The following is a 15,365-nucleotide window of genomic DNA, read 5'->3' as shown; positions in this document are numbered from 1 at the left end:
TAAAATAATTCTGTTTTAATCATTTGTCTTTCTTGCTTGAAAACTTTCAGTGGCTCTGCATATCTTATATCATCACTTTCACATCTCCATTAGGAGAGCCAAGGTTTGTCATAATTGTAGCTTTCATTGTTCTCTAACCCAATTCTTTTGGGCTTCCCTGGTGGCTCAGAGATAAGGAATTCACTTGCCAATGCAGATGTGGTTTTGATCCCTGGGTCAGATCCCTTGGAGAAGGAAATGGCAATCCATTCCAGAATTCTTGCCTGGGAAATCCCATGGGTGGAGGTGCCTGGTGGGCTACAGTCCACAGGGTCAAAAAGAGTCAGATATGACTTAGCTACTAAACCACCACCACCAACCCACTTCTTTTTACAGCCAGACTGATCTATGAAGTCCTGATCATCCTCGCAGGCACACATTTGCCCAGACCGTGCTCCCTGTTTTTTCCCTAACAAATCACAGCCAATGTTTTAAGTCCCAGGTGATTTTAACTTATCCATGCAGCTTTCCCTGACCTCCACACCCTAATGATTATAGGTTCTGGTGAACTACAGCAGATATCTGTATCTCTTTCAATGCTTAACTGTATATTATCTCCCTTTTAAAACACATCCCCTTTCTTCTCACCTATCACTGTCACGTTCTGCAGACAATGTCATACTTCTGTGGTGCCCACAGTACTTAGCCCTGTGTTGGGCACAAAATGGGCGTTACACATAGAGAGTCAGGGGACAAAGATGAGTTCTAGATATAACTGAGGAACTGAATATAATAATAGCTAACACTAACATATATGCTAGGCACTGATGTAAGAGTTTTACATGTATTATGTGTGTTAGTCGCTCAGTTGGGTCTGACTCTTTGAGACCCCATGGAACCTGTCAGGCTCCTCTGTCCATGGAATTCTCTAGGCAAGAATACTAGAAATGGCAATTTCCTTCTCCAGGGGACCTTCCTGACCCAGGGATCAAACTTGGGTCTCCCGCATCGCAGGCAGATTCTTAACCGTTTGAGGCACCAGGAAAGCCCACATACATTAGGCACTGATGTAAGAGCTTCACATGTATTAACTCATCTAAATCTCACAACAATCCTATGAGATGACTATCATCATTCCCTCTTTACAGATGATGAAATTGAGTCACAAAGCTAACAAATAACAGACGTGGGTTCAAACCCAGGCAGTTCAGCTCAGAAATCTCTACTCTTAACCATTTGTTGTTTCACCACCAATGAGGTGGGGAGAGGGACATGTTGCTATAAAAAGGATGGAGCGAAAATGGGAGAAGAGTAGATGTTAAGGAATTAAATAATGGGGTAAAAAATAGAGAAGGAAAAGGAATAGGGGTGATTATAAGTAAAAGACTGGAGAAGAGGGAACAATAGTAAGGAGGAGAATGAAGAACAAATAAAAGGTTAAAAATAGCAAGTCAGTCAATGTGGGTTGGGGAGATGAGAAAGACCCAGGAAAACCTGGAAGAGGGGCTACCATGTTAGGCAGGACGCAGAGAACAAATAAAGAAAGGCCATTCTTACAAGATGGTGAAGGTGCCATTGTAGGAGTTGGGCCCTGGCTCAGGGACTCTGGGGAGCTTCTGCTTTGCGCTCAGACCAACACACGACAGCGTCTCATCTTTGCAGGTACAGAGCTTACATACGTTGATGGTTGTGGTGGCATTCTGTACTGGTCGCTTCTTTCCTGGTATACGTTTTATAACAGGGGGACTTTTGGGTTCTGAAAATGGAGTCAAAGGAAAATGAACCATCTCAGATGGCCTGGACTGCTGAGATATGCTAACTCCCAGGTCCACAGTTGGGACTGTGGCTTGAGTCAGGTTTGGTGGTGGAAGTGTCACCTCTGGGAGAGCCGTGGTCTGCTGCAGGGCAGTAGAATATTCAGACCCCATAGCAGGTTGCAAGGTTATGGTGAGCTCCAGGTTCGCGGGATGAGTTGTGACACTGGGTGATGTTGGAGGCTGACTTTGATCCTTACTTGGGGTCTCCTGCAGGGTTGGAGGAGGCTCAGTCTCCGTATTATTCACTGCGGTAACGTTAACTTCCACGTCCATAGGCTGAAGAGTGACTTCAGTCAGGTTTGCATGGGCAAGTGTCCCCTCAGGCTGTTCTGGAGGAGGAGCTGTGGTCTGCGGCAGGGCAGCAGAATGTTCGGACACCGTAGCAGGTTCTGGAGTTACGGTAAGCTCCAGGTTCACGTGATAAGCGGTGACGCCAGGCGACGCCGCCTCGAGTGCTGGACCTGTCACCTCGGAATACAATGGAGGCTGAGCTACAACTTCCTTAATGGGTTTTGGAGGCTGAGCTTGGGTCTGCTGCACGGTTGGAGAAGGTTCGACCTCCACAGTGGATTCCGGAGTTAGTGTGAGTTCCAGGTCCAAAGATTGAAAGGTGACCTTGCTCAAGGTTGGGCGCTGAGACTGAACTGGCTTTGGATGTGGCAGTGTTAACTCGGGGTATGGTGGAATAGCTGCAGTCTGCTGCAGGCCTGTGGAATATTCAGCCTCTGTCATAGGTTCTGGAGTTGTGTTAGGCCTCTGGCCTGATGGGTGAACTGTGGCACTGGGCAGCAGTTGGCTCTGAGCTGGCACTGGAACAGTCACCTCTTGCTGCACTGGACGCTGAGCTGGGGTCTCCTGCATGGCTGGAGAAGATACAGCCTCATTCGTGGATTCTGGAGTTATGGTAAGTTCCAGGTCCAAAGGTTGAACTGTGAACTCCGACAACTGAGACTGAACTTGCTCTGGATTTGGAAGCGTCACCTCAGGGGGTTTGGGGTGAAGAGCTGTAGAAGATTCAGCTTCTACAGTAGGCTTTGGAGTTACAGTAGGCTCCGGGTTGAGAGGCTGAACTGGGGCACTGGGCAGTGTTGGATTCTGAGCTTGATACTGGCCTGGAGTTGAATCAGCCACAACCTCCTTAGGTGGCTCCACAGGCTGAGGTGGTAGCTCCTGCATGGTTGGAGAAGGTTCTTCCTCCTTGGTGGGCTCTGGCTTTATGGTAAGTTCAAGGTCCAAAGGTTGAACTGTGACCTCAGTCAAGGTTGGATGCTGCACTTGAACCTGCTCTGGATTAGGAAGTGTCGCCTCCAGGGGTGTAGAAGGTTCTGGAGTTACAACAGGCTTCTGGGCCAAAGGTTTGACTGTGGCACTGGTTAAGTTTGAATGATGAGTCTGATCCTGTCCTGGTGTTGAAAATGTCACCTCATAAAGCACTAGAGTTTGTGCTACAACCTCTGTAGGTGGCACTGGAGGCTGCAATGGGCCGCCCTGCTGGGTTGGAGAAGGTTCTGTCTCTTTAAGGGGTGGGGCTGGGAACTCCTCTTGGTTTGGAGAAGATCCTACAGTCTGAGGGGGCCGTAGAAGCTGAGGAGGGGTCCCCTGAGGGACTGGAAGTGGTTCCACCTTTGCAGGGGGTTCTGATGTCTGAGTCTCAAGCACCTGCTGTGTGGGAGAAGACACCACCTCCTTGGGGGGCTTGAGAGATACAGTTGGGCTCCCCTGGGGAACCGGAGACTGAGCTGGGTGTCCCCCCTGGGCTAAAGAAAGCTCAACCCTCCCAGGGGGATCTGGAGTATGAGCAGCATTCTCCAGCTTCATTGGAGAATGTACAAGGTCTTTAGTTGAGCCTGGAGTTAGGACAACCGCCAGATCCACGGATTTAGCAGTGATATGAGGAAACACTGGACCCAGAGGTGAGACTGTTACCTCATTCTCTCCTAAAGGTTGAGTAGCAGCATCGTTGGTGTCCTCTGGAGGCTGAGCTGGTTGCTCATGCTCGACCAAAAAAAGTTCATTTTCAGAGGCAGTCAGTGGCCGATTTGAAAGCTCTTGCTGGACTGACAAAGGTTTTAACTGCCCAGGGGACACTGTAGACTGAGCTGAGGTTTCCTTTTGGGGTGGAGATGTTTTAACCTTATTAGTGAATGCTAGAGTGATGGTGAGTGCAAGATCCACAGGCTTGACAGTGGCGCTGGGCCGCTGCAGTTGACCTGGAGAGGAAACTGTTGTCACATGATGCTCTGGAGAGAGAACTGTAACTTCATTAGAGAGCTCGGGACGCTGCGCTGTGGCCTCCTGCTGGGGTGGAGAAGGTATAATCTCATGAGCCTGTGGATTCTGAGCTAGCGTCTCCTGTTGTTCTGAAGGTGTAATCTGGGTAACAGCCTCTGGAGACGGGACTGGAGCTGGCACTTGAACTGGCAAAGGTTCAACTTTCTCAGGCAACTGTGAAAGCAGTGTGGGGGCCTCCGGCGGGGATGCGGAAAATTCTGCATTAGTAAGGGGCGCTGAGGACTGAGCCAAAGGCATATGCTGACTTGGAGAAAGTCCTGCCACCGGAGTGGGTTCTGTGGTTATGGTAAGCTCAAGATCTGCAGGTTTGACAGTGACATTGGATATGCCTGAATGTTGAGTCAGTTGCTCCAGCAGTGTTGCAGCAGATTCTGTCTCCACTGGAGACAGACCTTGGGTCTCCTGCTGGGTGGGAAAAGATTCGACCTCATTAGGGGACTCTGGAGACGGAGCAGCCTCTTCCTCCAGGACTGGAGAAGGTCCAGCTACTCCAAGAGAGTCTGACAGCTGAGTCAGGGTCTCCTGCTGGGTGAGAGAGGGTTCAACTTCCCCAGCAGGCTCAGAAGGCTGAGTTAGTTGCTCTTGTTCACTTGGAGAAGGCTCAGCTTCCTCAGGGGCCTGGCCTGTGGTCTCCTGCTGGGTTGGAAAAGCTTCACCTTCCCCAGTAAGCTCAGAAGGCTGAGCCGGTTGCTCCTGCTCACTTGAAAGTTCAGCCTCCCCCAGGGTCTCTGGAGGCTTCTGCTGAGTTGCAGGAAATTTAGTTTTCTTAATGAGCATAGGAGTGATGGTAAGTCCCAAATCATGAGGTTGAAATGCAACATCGTGCAGGTTTGAATGAACCTGATGCCGAATGCCAGGCTGAACTACTACCTCATCGCTCATTGGAACTTGGAATACATACTCAGTAGGGAACCCTGGAGCTTGAGTTGGGGTCTCTTGATGGAGCAGAGGAGATGCAACTGTCTCAGGGTGCTTTGCAGGTTGAGACAGGGCCTCCGGCTGGACTGGAGGAGTTTCAACCACATCTTGTTGCTCTGGAAACTCAGATGGGGCCTCCTGTTGGGCTGGAAGAGGTTCAACCTCCTCAAAGTGCTCTGGAGGTTGAGATAGGACCCCCTGCTGGACTGGAGAAAGTTCCACCTCTTTAGTCACTTCTGGAGTCACGGTAAGCACTAGATCCAGAGGTTTAACAGTGACATTGTGCAAGTGTGACTGCTGAACTTTATGATGCGCTGCTGGCCCAACTACAGTCTCCTTAGGTACCTCCAAAGGCTGGGCTAGGGCCTCCTGAGGGCTTGAGGTTTCCACTTCCTTGGGGGTCTCTGCAGGTTGAGACAGAGACTCCTGCTGAAGTAGAGGTAGTTCTACCTCGCTGGTGTGCTCCAGATGCTGAGCCTGGGCCTCTTCCTCGGATGAAAAAGATTCAGCTTCCTCAGGCGTCTCTTGTTGGGATGAAGATTCAAACAGCTCGGTGGGAAACGGTCGGGAAGTGTGGTACTCCTGCTGAGATGAAATTTCAGCTTCAGGGGGCTCTGGAGTTTCATCTGGGCTCCCCAGAAAATCCGTAGGTAGGCTCTCCTCAGGATAAAAGTCATCCATACTGGAATCTAAATAATCATCCTGCAGTTCTTCTAGACCCTGATTTTTTTTTCCAAGTTGTCTTGTAGTTCCAACAACAACTTTGGCAAGCTGTCGATGCTTAATGAGATCTTTCTTCAGGTTTGAGGGTGAAACAATAAACTTCGTTGGTTTTGAGCTCTTACTACCTAGAGGCGGAACAAGTATTTCAAATGATTGGTGATTTTCAGTCTGATCTAGATCTATAGTTTTAGCCTTACTTTTGTGTTGAGGAGGCAGAACCAAGGCTTGATTCTGATCCCAATCTAGCACTGGAACCGCTTCTGGGAGATTTTGATGCTGGGTTAGCTTGTCATCCAGATCCTCGTGTAGAATAGCAAACTTATCTGGCTCTGCCAACAGCTCTCCAGCTGAATCCGAGTCCAGGTATGGAACCAGAGTCTCACTCAAATCCTCATGAGGCAGGGCCAACATGTGGTCTGGAGAGGAGGAAGTCAAGTAATTAAAGCCCCCTGGCTCTGCCAGGGGTGTGAGTGCATGGGGCAATTTGGGCGGGAGGTCAGAGGAGTGTGAAGACCAGGGCTCAGTCAGCCCTGGGGGGTCGGAGGTCAACTGGACAGGGCCCTGGGCCCACTCCAGAGGCTGAGCTGCCTGAACCAAAAGCCACAACGGTTGCCAGGTAAGGAGGAGCCGTGGGGACCAGAGGCGCAGCCGGGACATGACATGCGGAGGCTCCCGGGCGCAGCGACCCAGGCCAGTGGGGCGCCGGCGCCGCCCCTGAGCGGGAGCCGAACCGTTATGTGAGCCCGCAACGCGCGCGCACCGTTAGCAACCGCGCGCCCCTCCCCCGCCCCGCGTCCAGCCCTTTATTTACGACACCTTTAGTTACGCCATCTTTATTAGGTTCGAACCAATCTGCGCCATCTGAGTGCGCCTTTTTCCCAGAGTCACCAGGGCGCAAACCAAGCCATCCTTCCTCTCACACAGGTGACAGTGCCCTCTGGCCGGGCCCTCTCCCTAGCCTCCCCCAGCCCCTCCTGGCTCCGTGCAGCCAGGCAGGATTTGGGCTGCAAACCTAAATGGCCCTGGACGCTGGCAGCCCAGGGGTTGGGGGAGGAGTGAAAGGGGATGCAGAGCTTCCCAAGGAAGCCCCAGAGCCAAGCATTCCAGGAAATTCATTAGTGCTAGTCCAATTCTGGCACTGTGAACTCTTCCTCCTCAAAGCTGAAGTCTGAGAGGCATTCTTCCTCCCCTTGGCCACACGGCTTCCAGGAAAAGCAGCTGACCTGCAAAATGAGCAGCACTATAGTTAGGGTGGCGGGAGGGGAACACACCTTACAATTTTAAAGTTATTAAAACATGTTGCTCTTTCCTCTAAACTCTCAGTACCCAAGTCTGGTCATTAATTCACCACTCTGCTATTAGGGGTTACCACCAAATCAGTGATGACTTCAAAATTTCTGTAGGAGAGGCTTTGGGCAAGTGAGCAAGTCATCCTGGCAAAGAATGTCCAACCAAGTGAATGGCCCTTTACATTACCATGGGAAAACTTGCCCCATCCCACCTTGTTTCAACACAGCCATTGATCTACAAAAATTTGCAGTGTCACTTTACAGAGCCCTGCTCTGTGTACACACCTGGAGAAAACACTTAAGATGTTGAAAGTCAGCATGTTAAATAATTTTCTTGAAATACTGTAACTAAACATGCAGTTTACTTTCTTCACAGTCCTTTTTAAAATAATCTAGTCCTTTTTGTTTGGCAACCTCTAACATCTAAACTCCAAGAGAAAGGGAGCTTCATCTTATCCCCACTGTCCAACCTAACGGTTTTTTAAATGGAACTGATTCGAAGACTGGCCTCATTTAGGAACGGATTTGTTTTTATAATCAGATTTCCAAAATCTTCAGCATCAATACCAAATCCTTTCCTCTCTCATTTCACGGGAGGCTAGCCTTCTAAAAGCCCAAACTTGGACACGTTTGAAGTTTCCATGACTTATTTGATTTAAATTGAATTAAAATAATTATTTTGTGAATGAAAAGCTTTCAAAATTTTTGTTTTTAAGGACATAACCACCTTTTCTGTCTCTACTTTCTTCTCTTCAAAACAAACTTTGCAACATTGGGGTGGGTTAAATAATCAGAAATCTAGCCCCAAATTAAGTTCTCAATGACATGAAACACATTCTTTGCTCTTTTTTTTTTAAATCCTATATGCAGTACATTAATGTTTTCTTTTAAAAATTACTTTGACAACTTAATCCCTGATTTGAGGCATTCATATAACTGCTTTACAGAAAGGTCCTTCAGCAAAATATTTCACACAAAATACATATGAGATCTGGGTAAAACACATTATTTGAAAGGCATTAATACATTAATACAGTTGCCACACACTGTAGCATAATCACAACAAATTAAAGCCATAATTACTTTGTTTCCAAATGCCCGCAATTCTGTTTGAGGGGAGTTCTAAGAGGCCTGTGTTTTCTCCTGTGTCCACAACTGTACAAGTACCTCATGGTCCTCAACCCTGCTCTCCAAATCTCAAATAAGGGGTCAGAGAGAAGGCTCAGACATCAGGAAAAGTCCTAGAAACTCCCTGCTTCAAAAGCAGTTTCAGAGTTTCACATTTCCTAAGGAGGATGGAGCTGAGCAGACATGCCAAGAATCTTCTGGTTGTTTTGAATTACGGCTACCCTGGCTTTGTATCCCTTGAGTCTTTCTCTCCACATACTTGAATTAAATCCTGTAGTTCCTCTTCAGTTCTAGCATCTGTGACCTCTTCACAGGATCTATACGCCACAGCTATTTTGCCACTTTCTGAAATAAGAGTTAACAAATATCAATTCAGAAATTTTGTTCCAAAACTTCCTGTGCACAATGGTAGCATCCAATAATTAGACATTCTTTTTATTTCTAAAAGCAGAAAACAAGAGCATTTTCCTAGCAGTTCCCACATCCAACACATATCATTACTATTTGTGAAAAAATATGTAAGAGAAGTATCAACTTTGGTTCAAAAACCTTTATGATCTTAGAAATAAGAACTAAGGAATGAGGCAGTAAAAGCTGTGGAAACAAAAATGTTCAATCACAATATGATTAAATAGGAAGGCACTAAGGAGGGGTCAAAGGGAATTCAAACCGGGGATAGATACCACTGGACTATACAGGAAACGTCATATTAGAAGTGAGGCAAATGTCTACTACTTGGGACCAAAATTCTACCAGATACAATGAACAAAGCTTTGGAGAGAGAATTTTACTGGCCTATGTACCTTTTGGACTACACAGCTTCCCTCAAGGCAAACTACAGCCACCAGGCTTTTCGGTTTAAGGAATTTTGAGTGCATATAAGGAACACCATTTGCATATTGCTGCTGCTGCTGCTAAGTCGCTTCAGTTGTCTGACTCTGTGCAACCCCATAGAGGGCAGCCCACCAGGCTTCCCCCGTCCCTGGGATTCTCCAGGCAAGAACACTGGAGTGGGTTGCGATTTCCTTCTCCAACACATGAAAGTGAAAAGTGAATGAAGTCGCTCAGTCACGTCCGACCCTTCGCGACCCCATGGACTGCAGCCCACCAGGCTCCTCTGTCCACGGGACCCTCCAGGCAAGAGCACTGGAGTGGGCTGCCATTGCCTTCTCCAATTTGCATATTAGGGATAGGCAAACAACCTAGACAGTTAGTTTGGTTCTCAAAGGTTGTTACTGGAATTGACAGCTCATGGACATCCTGCCTGGTGACTAGGGAAGTCAAACTTCACTGTAACGACTGTCCAGGCTGGAAGGCTGACACCAGTCCAAGGTCAACTCTGACAAGCAAATAAGGTCTCTGACAACTTAGCTGGCATTTCTCAGTCCCTAAGCCCACAGGGCTGTGAAACAGGGGAGCAATTCTGTTCCAGGGATCTACCAACCATGAAGTTTCCTTTGGGCACAGCCTGTGACATTTTCACCCTATATAACTCAATAGGATACATAATCAAGCTATTCAATAGCATGATCACATTCAAGGCTCACAAAAAATGTATATAAGAATCATATTCACCCAATATATCAGAAATGAAAACTGAAATTGATTCCAAAAACATAATCTAATCAATTCTTCAAGAAAACAATGATAATAATCATCATCGAAATATTTTGTCTGCTTACTATGTTCCAGGCATGGTTGTAAGACTTTTACATTCACCATCTTATTTACTCTTACAATATGCCCCACAAGGTAAGCTGAATTACTAACCCTATTTATAGATAAAGAAATTGCAGCTTAGGGATGTTTAATAACTTCAAATCTCTCTGGCTAGAAAACCTAAAATTGCAACAACAACAAAAATCTAAGAGACAAAGTCAGGACTCAAACACAGGTGTCCAAGGCTTACAGTCACCATACTATTCCGTATGATAAGTCAGCAATCGAGAAACAAGAAAGGGATCAAACACTTTCTGTATGAACTGAGGCAACTCAGTGTACATCTAAACAGTGGGGACAATAATATTTGTGTCATTTTTCTCATAAATGCCACAAAGAACAAATGTGAGACTGTTGCTGTGCAAGCATTTGGTAAATGAAAGAATATGTAGTGTTTTATTTATTTTTAAACATTTTTTTTTTTTACTTTTTATTTATCTATTTACTTGGCTGTGCTAGGTCTTAGTTGTGGCATGCAGGATCTTTAGTTGTAGCATGTGGGAGCCACATGCTACTTCCCTGATGAGGGATCAAACCCAGGCCCCCTATATTGGGAGCACAGAGTCTTAGCCACTAGACCACCACGGAAATCCCTATGTAGTGTTTTAGATAACCATTATTTTCATCCAATTAACTTTTCAAATAAGTTTAATTGCTCATTGAAACTGAAGTACTATAAGGACAGTCAAAAAAAGTCTTACCTAAAACCACAATCTGCAGTTTCTGGAATGCATTTGTCATAGCCTTCTGAATAGCAAGTTTCTGGGTTTTCTTCCTTTTCATAAGGAGTGATAATGGCCCTAAATCCAACCAAAACAAGTGAATTTAAAATGCTTATCTGAATTAACTGATTTCTAGGTTATATGTTTAAAAATTTAAAAATGCACCTGTGATTCTTAGATCATTATCTTAGTGATTAAGGGGGAACACAACACTAGTGTATGGTTGAATGGCTATGATGTAGTTATATTCCGGCACGGCACAGTTTTCCTGCTCACATCTATTCTTGAAGTTCCTGGAATACTAGATGGGAGATGAAAGCCAAGAACATGACACAAATCTCTCATTACTCACAGATTCCACATAGACAAGCTACAGCCACACTCCTGCAGACTCCTGCGTTGAGAGGGCTGGATTCACACAGTGAGACAGATGATCTGGTCTCTCCCCAGGCATCACTCACTCAAGTGGATGGTGGGGCCTCCTCCACTCCCTTTACTAACAGCCCTGCTTCTGACTGAAGCCCAAGTGCCATGGGAATCCATACCAATGGGAATCCCCTTTCCAGGGATCTACATTTGACTTTCTCCACTCAAGCCCTTCCATAGGAGGCAAAGGACTGAAGCTTTACACAAGAGTTGATTTAAATCTTTAGAGAATGATTTTGTTGGGATAACTGAAGGCCATAAGAGATCTGTATTTGAAGGACTATTTTAGCAGAAAACAAATTATTAACCAAAAATGGGGAAAAAAAAAACCACCTTAATTTTCCCTCCTCCTTGGCAGGCAGTCAGTTCTAAAACTCTAAAGTTCATGGTCTTGTCAGGTATTGCCTAAGTTAAAACCCTGTGTGGCAAAGGAGAAAAACTCTGCCCTGGACTTCAGCTGCTTGGCAAAGGTGATGATGTATCTGAAAAGGCGAGTTTCAGAAAGAAAGGAAAAGAGACCTTCTTCCAAGTTATCCAAAGGTTCCTCAGCCATGCCAACTCCTGGACTTCTGCACTCGTAGGATGGCAACACCACCTCTAAAGCACAGAAGAACTTCAGACTTTGCTTCTGAAGAGGTGCCACAATATCTTCATTTTCCCTTTCTTCTTCAGGGTCAGAAAGATCCTGAAGCTGTTAGGATTTTGAATTAAAGGTTATACTTCAAAATATTCTGTTTTGAAAAATAAAAAACTCCATCAATCCCAGTTAATAGTTGAGGTGTCCTACAGCTTCAAAATCAAGTGAGATTTGCAAATGAATTACTAGGTACAGAGAACTATTTATTATTATATATCACACAAATACTGGAGAAAATTATGGACACCACCATTTAAGTCACTGAGATGATCACGAATTCTAGGTGGCATGTCCATGCTCAGATACTTCCATGGGGAAGTCTTTCCCATCTCCTCCCTGTAGCCCATTTCTAGTTTTCTTTCTAAAGTCTAGGAGTTCAATGTTGAAAGGGGCCTGGTTGGTCAAAGAAAATCTACAGAGTTTACCTTGATGATCCTTTTTGACCATCCATTGAAACCAAAGTAGTAATTTGCCAATTCCTGACATCTGGAGCTGTTTAGGGCAAGGGCGTTGTGTTGAACTGCCTTATGTTGGGTGCCAAGACGAATCTAAAGACATAAGAAACCTAAAAATATCAATCTGACATAGACTTATTTTGGATATACCTGTTTGTCAATACCAGTTTCATGTTGTGTTGTTTAGTTGCTGAGTTGTGTCCTACTCTTTTGTGACCCCACAGACTGTAGCCTTCCAGGTTCCTCTGTCCATAGGATTTCCCAGGCAAGAATATTGGAGTGGGTTGCCATTTCCTCCTCTGGGGGATCTTCCCACCCAGGGAGTGAACCTGCGTCTCCTGAACTGCAGGCAGATTCTTTATCACTGAGCCACCTGGGAAACCCCAATCAATTTGAGTGGCTGTAAAGATTATATAGGACATTTTAAGCAATGAGTTCACAGTGAGCCCTAAATAAGTGTTCTTTATTATTTTTTAGTAAGTCAGTACTTTTCTGCATCATTTCCAGAACCCGATTCATTGGAAGGTTTCCCTGTCCTCTGGTGGTGAAAGTGATGATGAACGCAACCAAGGAAGCCCAGCAGAAGCCTATTATAGGGCTGTGGGTAAGCAAAGGAAGAAAACTTTTAATCATCTTATCCCTATCTTATCCTGCTTGAGAATATGACCTGAAGGGGAGATAAGATGGACCTGCCACTGAAGTAGGACCTTAATCTGTAGCACCCCCTCCCCAAGTTAATAACCCCTGTTAGAAGAGGGAATACACATATCTCTATAAATTTTATAAGTAACCAAAAGAATTAGAGGTTCATCTACATTAACAAGCTCCTTTGAGAGTATAAGTATTTCCGGCATTATTTCTCCAAATAACTTACACAGTATCACTTTACTGTGGATTTTTTACATCACTAGCACTTTGTTAAATATCTATTTCCATTTTAAACAGTGTGTAGCGTATAAATATATTAATAAAAATTCAAATAAAGTCAAAGCATTATTAATTCTTTATTTCTCTGTTTGTGCATCTTCCTCTATCACTAGTTTATGAACTTCTTAAGTGTTGGAAGGAACCATATCTTGTTACCAGGAACAAGCATAATTCTTGGCATATAATAGAGGACTGAGGGTCTGTTGACTCAGTGAATGAATGAAAGAATGAGTAAATAAGAAAGTGAAATTACTTTCTCCAACTGAAGCAGAGGAGACATACAGTTATAAAGTGAAAGGCTTGGGAAATCTAAGCCTTACTCAGCTATTCAGAAGAATTGAAAAAATCTTTGGAAAAGGAACGGTGGCTGAATGGAGGCATATAATGAAATGTTCATTCTGGGGCTCTGGGGAAGTAAAACTGGCTAGCGTGTTACTATGGAGCCATATTATTAGAATAATCATACACTAAAGAATATTTTAACCATTTTCTGGAAACTGAAGGGAGTTCTGAATAAGCAGTTTGAGAATGATGATGATGATGATAAAGCATCCTTTATGTTACAACTGACTAAAAACTTTGTCAAGCTCACACATTTAAAATTCATATAAAAATAACTATAAAGAACTCTTGTGAAGATTTCTTAAATTAAGGGGCAGCATAAATGACATGGGGTTTAACATCAATAAGTTTGGGTTTGACCTCTAGTTTCCATATTTATTGTCATGAACCTTAAGTAAGTCAGTTAACAATCCTGAGCTCGAGTTTCTTTAAAAAAGAAAAGAAAGGGGGGGTGGGGGGAAGAAATGGGGAGCTGTGGGGGGCAGTAAGTGGAGCAATGCATCTGAAAGCATTCTGTAAACCAGAACGCTTTACAAACGTTGGCCTATTCGTTTTAAATTCAGCACTTCATCCCAGAGGAGCGAGGAATTCCACATTTGGACCCACCTTCACTGGAGATTTCTGGAAAAGCTGCTTCTGGTTGCATGTCTTTTGGGCTCTGTGAGCATCCCTCGCTGAATAAAACTTGATGATGGCATAGAATCCAGGACCGGCCACTGCGGCGTTTGGGAAGACTCGGACCGAATACAGAAGGCCGAACTGGGAGAAGACTGTGAACAGAGAATGCTGTAGGGTGGTCCTACTGTAAGAGGGAGCAGGAAATTTCAAGCCCAGGAAACCAAATTGACCATTCCCTTATATTCCCCCCAGCCCTTCGCCACAGGCAACGGTGGTGAGCCTGCAACTCCAAACACTTCTCATTTCACAAACAAGTTTCCCTCTGAAGTCCTAAGCTTCGAGAAGCACTAGGAGGCATTGTGAGGCCTGCTGGGAGCTATCTCTGAAAAATCTTTAAGGGCGAGTTGACCGCTCCAGTCGGCTCTAGAACTAAGATTCTTCTCAGCGAAGACCACAGGCGGGCGAGGTGCTGAAGCAGGGCCCCGGGGCTCCCAATTACTAGGGCGCGAGGCGGCTTTTTCCATCCCTCCCTCCACCCCGGCCTGGCTCACTTGCAAGGCCTCGGCCGTGGGTCCAGAGCTCAGTTCCCACACAAGCAAGGTTTTGTCACCCTCTGTGGGAACCGCAAAAGGTACCAACTCCGCCATCCTACCGTCACCGCGCATGCGCGGCTCGCTCGCGAGCCGCACTGCGCCTGCGCACGGCGCGCCCGCGCTTTTTTAAAAAGAGCGCTTGAGGGGGCGGGGCCAGGGGAGTGAGACGAGGGCGGGGCTCGTACCTCTCCTTTGCCCCGCCCACTCCTGGCGGGGCTCCGCCTCTAGTTCCCCTTCCGCAGCTCCGTCGTCGGGGAGACTTTGGAGTTTAGTGATTTTACACAAGTGTATTTTGTGGATTGAGTTCAAAGAGTTAGTTTATTGGATCGGATGGTGCGGACTTTATAGCAGCTGGCTTCATCTTCAGACTCCCAGGGAAGACTAGAGTACTAAGTAGTTAGCAGTAAATACCCACTGAACTTTAAAATTTTAGATGTCCCGACCCTGTGGGAAATGACCACCAAAGATGCAACACTTGGACTTAAGAGTGTTTGTTTTCATGAGTTTTAAATATGCAAATCAAGGTATAGCTTATTAAAGCCATCAACAGTCTAGTTTGAAATCCTTAAAAAGCTGGTTTCTAGCCCATTTTCCTAAAGTACCCCCAAATCACCTGCCATATTTCTGCACCCCTACCACGACTTTCTCCACTTCAATATATCAGAACTTTAGCATCACTCATTACCTACTTCTGAGCTCTTTTACTTCAAAAATAGTTGACTTTAGAGGAATAATATGGATCTTGATACTATTTCAAACCAATAACTACAGATTTTATTA

General features: G+C 45.5%; 2 protein-coding genes across 4 annotated transcripts in view; both read right to left on the bottom strand.

The window, feature by feature from the left end:
* Nucleotides 1–6,430, bottom strand: part of LOC110124750 (leucine-rich repeat-containing protein 37A-like) — a 45,561-nt gene extending 39,131 nt beyond the window's left edge. For both annotated transcript variants that reach the window (XM_020873385.2, XM_020873386.2), the window contains exon 1: nt 1,537–6,430. In XM_020873385.2, the coding sequence (XP_020729044.2) occupies nt 1,537–6,386 (4,850 nt within the window). In that variant the 5' untranslated portion in view covers nt 6,387–6,430. The remainder of the gene's footprint in view (nt 1–1,536) is intronic.
* A 116-nt stretch (nt 6,431–6,546) lies between these two features.
* On the bottom strand, nt 6,547–14,684 carry RDM1 (RAD52 motif containing 1). Of its 2 annotated transcripts, XM_020873487.2 has the most exons (7): nt 14,544–14,684; nt 13,981–14,160; nt 12,076–12,198; nt 11,533–11,704; nt 10,567–10,665; nt 8,406–8,491; nt 6,547–6,952 (listed from the first exon to the last, which is right to left on the bottom strand). In XM_020873487.2, the coding sequence occupies exons 1-7, from the start codon at nt 14,655–14,657 to the stop codon at nt 6,851–6,853; spliced, it is 876 nt and encodes a 291-aa protein (XP_020729146.2). In that variant the 5' UTR covers nt 14,658–14,684; the 3' UTR covers nt 6,547–6,850. The 2 variants fall into 2 exon arrangements, with proteins under 2 accessions (XP_020729146.2, XP_070335717.1); XM_070479616.1 differs by lacking the exon at nt 12,076–12,198.
* Between the last annotated feature and the right edge of the window lie 681 nt (nt 14,685–15,365).

Source organism: Odocoileus virginianus, chromosome 17 (genome assembly GCF_023699985.2).
Source record: "Odocoileus virginianus isolate 20LAN1187 ecotype Illinois chromosome 17, Ovbor_1.2, whole genome shotgun sequence".
Classification (NCBI taxonomy): Eukaryota; Metazoa; Chordata; class Mammalia; order Artiodactyla; family Cervidae; genus Odocoileus; species Odocoileus virginianus.
This window is presented reverse-complemented; position numbering and strand designations above follow the sequence as displayed.

What these genes read in the sequence shown, in the direction of transcription:
- RDM1 (XM_020873487.2), bottom strand. Translation starts at nt 14,657, where the DNA reads ATGCGCGGTGACGGTAGGATGGCGGAGTTGGTACCTTTTGCGGTTCCC. An exon ending in GGTCAAAAAGGATCATCAAG is followed by an intron (nt 11,705 to 12,075) that starts GTAAACTCTGTA and finishes AAATCCTAACAG; the next exon opens with CTTCAGGATCTTTCTGACCC. An exon ending in ACTGCAGATTGTGGTTTTAG is followed by an intron (nt 8,492 to 10,566) that starts GTAAGACTTTTT and finishes CTCTTATTTCAG; the next exon opens with AAAGTGGCAAAATAGCTGTG.